At 37.6% G+C, this 8,202-nt stretch overlaps 2 protein-coding genes and 1 long non-coding RNA gene across 9 annotated transcripts in view; 1 reads left to right on the forward strand and 2 right to left on the reverse strand.

The window, feature by feature from the left end:
* The window catches only part of LOC111449371, a 2,997-nt gene extending 1,955 nt beyond the window's left edge, over positions 1 to 1,042 (forward strand). For 2 of the 3 annotated variants that reach the window (XR_002711593.1, XR_002711592.1), the window contains one exon: positions 802 to 1,042. This is a non-coding gene — a long non-coding RNA (uncharacterized LOC111449371). Of the gene's footprint in view, positions 1 to 747 lie in introns of all 3 variants that reach the window. The other variant, XR_002711588.1, reaches the window with a different exon arrangement.
* Positions 1,020 to 3,781, reverse strand: LOC111449344 (RAN GTPase-activating protein 2-like). 5 transcript variants are annotated; one of them, XM_023089199.1, is made up of 2 exons: positions 3,689 to 3,781; positions 1,020 to 3,014 (listed from the first exon to the last, which is right to left on the reverse strand). In XM_023089199.1, exon 2 carries the CDS (start codon positions 2,986 to 2,988, stop codon positions 1,339 to 1,341), a length of 1,650 nt encoding a protein of 549 aa, XP_022944967.1. In that variant the 5' UTR covers positions 2,989 to 3,014; positions 3,689 to 3,781; the 3' UTR covers positions 1,020 to 1,338. The 5 variants fall into 5 exon arrangements, with proteins under 5 accessions (XP_022944967.1, XP_022944999.1, XP_022944990.1 ...); XM_023089231.1 differs by lacking the exon at positions 3,689 to 3,781 and adding an exon at positions 3,634 to 3,651; XM_023089222.1 differs by lacking the exon at positions 3,689 to 3,781 and adding an exon at positions 3,595 to 3,613.
* Positions 3,782 to 5,098: 1,317 nt separating this feature from the next.
* Positions 5,099 to 8,202, reverse strand: part of LOC111450428 (ARM REPEAT PROTEIN INTERACTING WITH ABF2-like) — a 6,952-nt gene continuing 3,848 nt past the window's right edge. Inside the window, exons 11-19 of the mRNA XM_023090545.1 lie at positions 8,001 to 8,060; positions 7,760 to 7,883; positions 7,504 to 7,643; positions 7,182 to 7,245; positions 7,005 to 7,084; positions 6,658 to 6,722; positions 6,454 to 6,571; positions 6,219 to 6,343; positions 5,099 to 5,579 (exon numbers count right to left, since the gene is read on the reverse strand). Coding sequence (XP_022946313.1) covers positions 5,486 to 5,579; positions 6,219 to 6,343; positions 6,454 to 6,571; positions 6,658 to 6,722; positions 7,005 to 7,084; positions 7,182 to 7,245; positions 7,504 to 7,643; positions 7,760 to 7,883; positions 8,001 to 8,060 — 870 coding nt within the window. The 3' untranslated portion in view covers positions 5,099 to 5,485. The remainder of the gene's footprint in view (positions 5,580 to 6,218; positions 6,344 to 6,453; positions 6,572 to 6,657; positions 6,723 to 7,004; positions 7,085 to 7,181; positions 7,246 to 7,503; positions 7,644 to 7,759; positions 7,884 to 8,000; positions 8,061 to 8,202) is intronic.

The raw sequence follows: 8,202 nt of genomic DNA on the forward strand, positions 1-8,202 counted from the left end.
TTTTTTTTTTTTTTTTTTTTTTTTCCTTTCTTATAGGAATATTTAATTATGTGTATCTTAATGACTATATCTTTGGATGACTTCTGCTTCGTTATGTTGACATCCTTGGCTACTCTGTTTCTTCTCGTGCACATTACATTTTAGACCTCATTTTGTCATGTTAAACTTAGGTGTTACCCAGTTGATGTTGGTCTGAGTAAGGTAAGGACATATATTATTACGGCTTCTAAGTTCTTTTAGTATTCGAACGGAAACAAAGTTGTCAAATTAGATTTCAGCAGATTAGATTTGAATGTTCAACTTCAGACCATGATTGTTAGAAACAGCAAAATTCATGAGCTCTCCTGGAGTCGGTTTCCCACATGGCTTGAACTTGGCAGTTGATTCATTAGCGCCCATGGTTCATTTTTTATTGTAACAAAAGGCTTAAAAAGATAGTACGTCCTGCCCATCAGTGTTGTAATTTTAATTGTCATGGAAATTTGGGCCGCTTTAGTTCATGTTTTGTGTGATTTTCTAGGCCTTCTGAATATGGACAAGATTTAAATACACATCAAATATTGTATTTGGGAGATTTAATGTGTATTTTCTCATCAAATATAGTATATTTGTTCGTTGCTACTATAATATCTCTAAAACGTTGTAACAAACGTAATTCTCTTTTGCTCCATTGGCCACCATGAAGCATTCATATGGGAATTTAATTGGTACCTAAATTCTGATGTACATACTTTGTAATTTACACAGGCTGTACATGTTAAAATGAAATGGAAAATATAAAAGCTTGCTCATGTTGTGCAGGAAGTGGTGGCAAAAGGACACTCAAAGTCGAAATGAAATGGAAAGTGAAGAAGAATACGCAAGGATGAAAAATTGAGACAAGGGTACCGTGATGGCAGCACAGAGGTGGAGGAGACGACAAAATGTAAGAAATGGAAAAGAACATAACATATCTGCTTTATTTTAACAAGTTTTATGGTAACTTGAAGTACAGGTAATAGAACATCCACTCCAATCAATATAAACAAGCTTTCCAAGCTAATCTCCACTGAATTGGGAGGAAGATCCATCCTTCATCCATTCCTCTGAAAAAGGGAGGCAATGAAAACAAGGGATATAGAGATGCGGTTCATGGCAAAAGTTCCTGTCATCAGTGGTCTACACGAACACAGCACAATGCCTAAGCAAAGACCAAATAAAACCTACGGCTACAGACCATCTAATACGTACCATGCTGGTTGCTGAAATTAGATAAAAATCCCAAACTAAAACAACAGATTCCTCTCTTCAAACACTGAAGTTTAAGAGACAAATCTTGCAAATGGCCTAAACCAACCTCTAGTTCTCTTGATCAACTTCAAGGTTCTTTAGTTTTGATCCCAATTCATCCTCATCGTTCTCGTCTGCTACAGGATCCTTGTCCTCATCCTCGTCCTCGTCCTCGTCCTCATTGCCATCTACCCCCTCAGGATCATTTTCATCCAAGGGCCCAAGCATATCCGGATGTTTCTTGAAAATATCTTTCACCTCATCAATGCCTTCATCAGAAATGAAATTTCCATTGATGTTCAGCAGCACAAAACCAGGCTTCTGAACCATAGTCTGAGCTAAAACCCGAGCCCCTGCCCGCCTTATTAAGTTAGTACTCATATCAACTTCTTTTATTTTGATGTGACCTTCTAGTGCCTTACTGATCAGGATAGTTCCTTCATCCTTCAGTTCATTCTCGGCCAGATTCAAGCTGGTAAGATGGGATTTTTGAGCTATGCAAGCAGCTAATGCAGAAGCAGCTTCAGCTGTTATGTCATTACCAGCCATTTCCAAGACTTCTAGTGCAGGAGCTGTGTCCTTTAGTGCATTAGCTATGGCAATTGCACCTTCGTCTTCCAAGTTCAGGTAGCTCAAATACAACTCCTTGAGATCTACATGGTATGCAAGGGATTTACTCAGAGCAAGTCCACCTTCCACTCCAAGCATGTTGTCTCGAAGATCGAGTTTCTTCAAGTTGGTACAAGTCTCGAGTGCTATACATAAGGCAACTCCCCCTTCTGAGTCTATCCTTGAAGAGGAGCATTGGAAATCTTCCAACAGAGGAGAACGCTTCACGATTTCAGCTATGGCGAGCGCACCTTCATCGCCTGTCATGTTATTATGAAATTGAAGGACTCTAAGCTTATCTGTTGAAGGAATCAACTCGGACACTGCCTGAGCAGCTTCCTTGGAAATGCCATCATTCATCAAGTATAGCTCCTCCAACCAAGTCTGTGATTTCAGGAGAGAGCCAAAAGCTCTAACACCTTTCTCACCTAAGGCGTTGTTTGAGAGGTTCAGAGACCTCAAGATGCTGCCTTCTAAAGCATCTGAGAACAATTTCATGACTTCTAGAGCTTCTGACTCTGTTCTTCCTGCAATAAAATCAGAGAGGTCCACTTCTTTTAACTGATCCTTGAGGGATACAAGAATGGGCTCAGTAACACGAGCTGCTTCTAAACCAAAGCTTCTGTTGCTAAAACATATCTTGGTATAAGAATTCCCTGGCTCTTTCAAAGGCTTTAGTAGTTCTTCAGCTTCCTCCGCCTCAATAAACTCCCGTCGACCTTTCGAGATGTCGAAAAAGGTTTCACGTGGAGCACTAACAATATCAGATCCAACCTCCTCCTTGTCTGCCTCGACTCTAGGACCTCTCTTAAGAACCTCAAGAAGAAGCCTGCTACACTCCTTGGCATAAAGTTGCACAGCAGCACTTCCATCACCATCAGGGTGGTTTTCATAGTTCTGATTAGCTGTAGCAAAAGCAATGTCTTCAATTCTCTTCGACTCATCTGTTGCCTCTTCCTGACTAAGAGTGCCATACTTTTGGGTGAAAAAGGATTTGCTGGTAAGGTTAGATGTCATCCGTTCCACAAGCATATTCCGGGTATTGTCACTAGGAGGCCACAATTTGATCGACAATGGTCTACATTCCAAATTTATGTCTACAAACTCCATTATCAGAAGTGCTCAAATCCAGCCACCTACAGTGAATAGAATAGAAATAAACTTAACAGTAAGTGTCCAGTTCTTAAGAAAATCATAGTCACTAGATAATAGAGACAAGTTAGGACACACAAGCCATGAGCCAAAAAAATCCATAGTATCCAAACATATTACAATATCAGCAAAGAAACAGAGCTAAAACTTATTTCCAAGCTCCACCAAGCAATCATCCAACCATTATTGTAGTCCAATAAGAAGTAGAAACAAAAAGGATACAGATTGGAAGAAGAATTCCATATCCAGCTCTGCCTAAAACTTTTCCCTTCTGAACTATCTCTGTGTTGACCTAAACAACAGAGAGTAGTCCACCAACAAGATAGAGTGACAAAAAAAAAAACATTACCAGAAGACAATAAGTGTCAAACACACTTGAAAACGAAATGTTTTACTCTTATACAATCAGAGACATCGGAGAACAAACAAAGCCCATTTTTCTTAAGATTAACCCCAGAAGATAAAAACACAAATTAGCAACAACTATTATGGATCTAACACAAAACAACAAAGCTTCGAACACTTAAACAAACGAAGTTCGGAAGAAAATGGAGGCAAACCCACAAACGCAAACAAGCAACAAAAGGAGGGAATGAAGAAAACCCTGTAATGAAAAGCAAACAGAGCAACAAGAGAGGAGAAAAGAAGTGTTGTTCACCTCCTGGAGATGAACGGAGGATGTCAGCGAGTGACTGAAGAAGACGAGAGAAGAGGATAGAAGGAAAAAATCTTAACTAGAAGAGAGGGAAAGTAAAAATGGGAAACATGGAAATGGTAAAATATTGATTATAATTGTTGGGGCGAAGGCCAATGGTGGGGGTTTCGAGGACGGCTGCTAGCGTTTGCGTCCAATTGGCGGAAGCCGAACAGAGAAGTTTTGCAAATTTGAAGTTTCAGGCAGAGGATGGCCCCTTCCGCCAGGTTTCGATTTTTGCAAAGTCGCTTTCAAAGCCTCGACTTTCAGCTCTTTTTCTTTTTAATCATCTGAAAATGTACTCTCTTTATTATGGGAGAAGGAAAAAATATGATTCCTAAGCATTTAGAGTGTCCCGGCGAGATCCAAAGTCGGTCAGAGAGGGAAGTCCGATAGGGAAGACTTGAAGAAGATAATATCTGTTAATGGTGAGATTGAGACACCGAACTATGTGCCAACAAATACACTAGACCCCCAAGAAGATGGATTGTGAATCGATTGGAGAGGGAAACATAATTCCTTATAAGGGTGTATAAACCTATTCCTAACAGACAATTTTAAAATCTTGAGAGAAAGTTTGGAAGGAAAAGTCACAATATCCTAGCAAGAGACTTGAAAGGAAAAGTCCAATGAGAGAAAGTTTGGAAGGAAAAGTCACAATATCCTAGCAAGAGACTTGAAAGGAAAAGTCCAATGACAATATCTACCCGCTTGATTTCTTCGGTTACAATCTCACTTATAATTTTTTAACAAAATTATGAGTTCTAGCACTTTAAATTATGCATTTCAATCTTAAATCTTAAATAATTTACCACCGATAAAAAATTATATTTTGATACATAAAATTTGGATGAGATTTGATTATCAATAATTTTCATAATCATTTAACACACGACGTCAAGACATGTCACATCAAAGCATAAATAAAATTGCTTTAAAGGTAAACATTTATACATAGTTTTGATTTATTAAATGAATGTGTAGGATTTAAAGTAGTTTGAAGTATGTTTGGAATTATTAAAAGCAGTGTCATATACACACAAAAAAAAAAGGCAATCATATGGAAATGGACCCATGGTGCTCCAAGGAAAGATATGAATTATGGTTAAAATGAAGAAATTAATGTAGGAATCACGTGAAATCTAATCTGACAAATGAAATTGTAATATGCATTCCATAGTTTTATTTAAAGTAAAATTACTAACAAAACCACACTAAAAGTAAATCAATTAAAACGTTAATAAAACGGGCTTTGATCTTAATTACCTAATTGCAGTCAAGTCTGTCAAAGGACTTCACACAGTGAAAGTAATAAATAAATAAATAAATAATATAACTAAATCAAAATTATTTCAAAAGATTAACCCACAGTCCAAAAAAACCTGTTGAACCCCTGAAATTGATATAACCGGTGGTCAAATTTACAGTGTTCTCCAACTGAATTGTGTCTTCACAAGAGCTTAGTCATTTGGGAAGATACATCAATTCATAAAATAAATGCAATGCGTTTCAAGGATAAGGTCGATGTGAGGAATGAGGTCATTCTATCTAGCAATGCTATTACTAAAGACTTTATACAAAAGATCAAAACCCTAAACTCATTAGAAGAAAAAAGAAAAGCCAAAGGATCATGAGCCATCAAACAAATTAACTAATTCGAACCTCATTCTAGCTCGCTCGGTTGCAGCAACCAAATCTACCACTATCTGTACATCGTGTTTTTTTAGTTAGAGATGATGAATGAATGCACGGTCCAGCCATCTACAACCGTGAGCCATGGAGGTTAGGCTTGGTCAGGGCTTTTGCAAAATAGTTGCGGATCTCGGGAAGTATGCGCTGAATTAGATGAGAGTGCCTGCAAATATTGGAATGAAGAATTGGCTTAGAAAAGGCAGGAGAAACCATATTTTTCTATCCATGGCCTCTTTAGGTGCATCTCCAAATGATCCATACGAGTTTAACTTACAACTTGCTTTAATAATCTTATGTAGGGGCTTCTGATACTGATATTCTCCATTTAAAGCCACCGGCACGATCTAAATCTAACAGTTTTAGCTTCCAAGTTTGTTACCAAAATTGAGGAACTTGAAATGAAGTTTTTTAAGGGCTTGTTTGAAGGTTTATAGGTTTTAAAATTGTGTTTGTTTTCTCATCATTTATCTAGGATATGTTTAGAAAAGAATTGAATTCTTACCCAAATTCTAAAAACAACAAATTTTTTAAACTACTTTCTTCTAGCTTTCAAAACTGGCTTAGCTTTGAAAAATACATGTAACAAGTAAATAACAAAACATGGAACTCCAAGGTGAAAATATATTTCAAGGCTTAATTCTCAAAAGCTAAATGGTTATCAATCTAGACCTAAGTGGATAATTTGATACTTTGTGAACATATGCTTCAACAAGGATTTACAAGTTTCTTTTAACGGCAGAAAAACTCAAAAGGTTTATTCCAGCAGGCAAAGAAGGACCGGAAAAGGTTGGGAGGCACATACCCTGGCATTGTGCTGAGTTTATCAAATTGTTCCAAGATAAAAAGGATGCACGTGTGCCTCAAAGATATGGCATTAAAGGCTTCTGAAAGTTCGTACATGCTTGCAACATTTTCCAATGATATATCCTGGCAGAAGTTTAAAATTAACATATATCATATACATATATGACAGCCTGAGTTACGGGAATAATTGAATGAGAAATATCAGAAACCAAAATTAAAAATTCTTAGCTCACCTGTGCAATGGTATATTCGCACAATCGTTTAAGTCCCTCCAAGAGATACTGATCGGCAGCTCTCAGGAGATCTTGTGCAATATCCAACGAAACATCCACAGATCCAGTGTAAACAAATCTGTAATGATAACTTAAATTCAGTTAATTAACATAATACCACTTGCATTCATATTCTGATAACTTTTGGAACTAGAACTTTTTTACCTCATCATTAGCTCAAAAACTTCCCATCTAATATTTGGAATTTCTATATCCTTTGCATCCTTTTCCTGAAATAATATTAAACCCAATCAGTGAAATTGTGCATTCTGAAGACTATTGTTCCAAGAAATTTCCAGTTTGATTAATATAAGTATAAACATGCTCAAGGATTATAAATATTAAAGGTATTACATTGTTCTAAGTGAACTATATGATCGGGGAAACTTGCAACATGCAGGAGCCATTATGACAGGTGATACAAAACTACCACTCGCACTTGAAAGCATAGTCGCAAAGTTAACTAGAAACATGGATGACAGAATTAGTTTAGAAAATACTGATATGCTCACCCGATAGCCACCATCAAACATTGCACGGAATGCATCTGAAGAAGCAAGCAAGCAAATTCTGTGGGCATGGAAGCGTCTTCCTGCAAATGTCAAATGGAAAAGGCATAAGCTGAATGAAGTCATTAGAAAAGCAATGGATCATAAGTTGTTTAAAACATGAGGAAAAACAATAAAGACCTTCAACAAGAAAAGTCACATCAGACAATGTAGAATTGTTCACATACTGCTCCCCAAGGTAAACCTGCATGACATGTCAGAATTTTAATAATTAAGGGCATGGGATTCAGGTAAAAAACTTGAAGTAGAGAACAAATACTCCCAGAAACTGAAACAGATTTCCGAGGGATTCGTATATTTAGCCACTAAATCAAAGGCCCAAGGACCCATACCCATTAACTTTCTCTATTTCACAAAGCCAGGTTTTCATTCTCAAGCCAATGTGTAAAATATTTTTTCAATGACGTACGTCAGAAGGGTAATAAATCTACAAACATCCTACCTGTGGTGTTGGAGATGGCGGAGCGGCATCTACAGGAGAAAGGGTCATGGCTTTATTTGCCAGCTTGTACAGAGCAACAGCACCATCAAGCTGCTGCTTGAGACTTGAAGAACCAAGCAGGCCAAGAAGCAACTCCAGACCTGCAAAATGCAAATGTGGTTGTTCTACAATAAAATTTCCATTAAGAAAACAAATTTATCCCCAACTGCACCCTCAAAAGGGAAAGACTCAATGAGATTCTAAGAATATGACATGCCATTATTATCGATAAATATGGTCCTCTGATCATCGGGTGAACAAAGATGAGCAAGAGCAAGAGACACTCGTCTTTGCACAGCCTTCTCAGCTACACGCATTAGATGTAACAAGTGATTCAAGACCTAAGCAAGGAAAAGAATGTGATTAACATTTGGAAAGCATCCATACTGACAATTGAACAGACTAAAACATCAGACATGCCAAAATCCCAAAACAAAATCAGGAAAGTCACAGCTCACCCTTCCATGTATTTTCTCCTCCAATCTCTTGACTGTCTTTGCTACACAATCTTTTGTTGCCTGAAACAAAATTGCCAATATATTTAAGTCTGACACTTGACAAAGCAAGAAAGTCAGTAACCACCACTATTGGATGGAAACTGTGGATAACCTCCAATAATACGTGCAAGATCGGAAGAGGTTGGGGGGGGGGGGGGGGGGG

Source organism: Cucurbita moschata, unplaced genomic scaffold (assembly GCF_002738365.1).
Source record: "Cucurbita moschata cultivar Rifu unplaced genomic scaffold, Cmos_1.0 Cmo_Scf00001, whole genome shotgun sequence".
Lineage (NCBI taxonomy): Eukaryota > Viridiplantae > Streptophyta > Magnoliopsida > Cucurbitales > Cucurbitaceae > Cucurbita > Cucurbita moschata.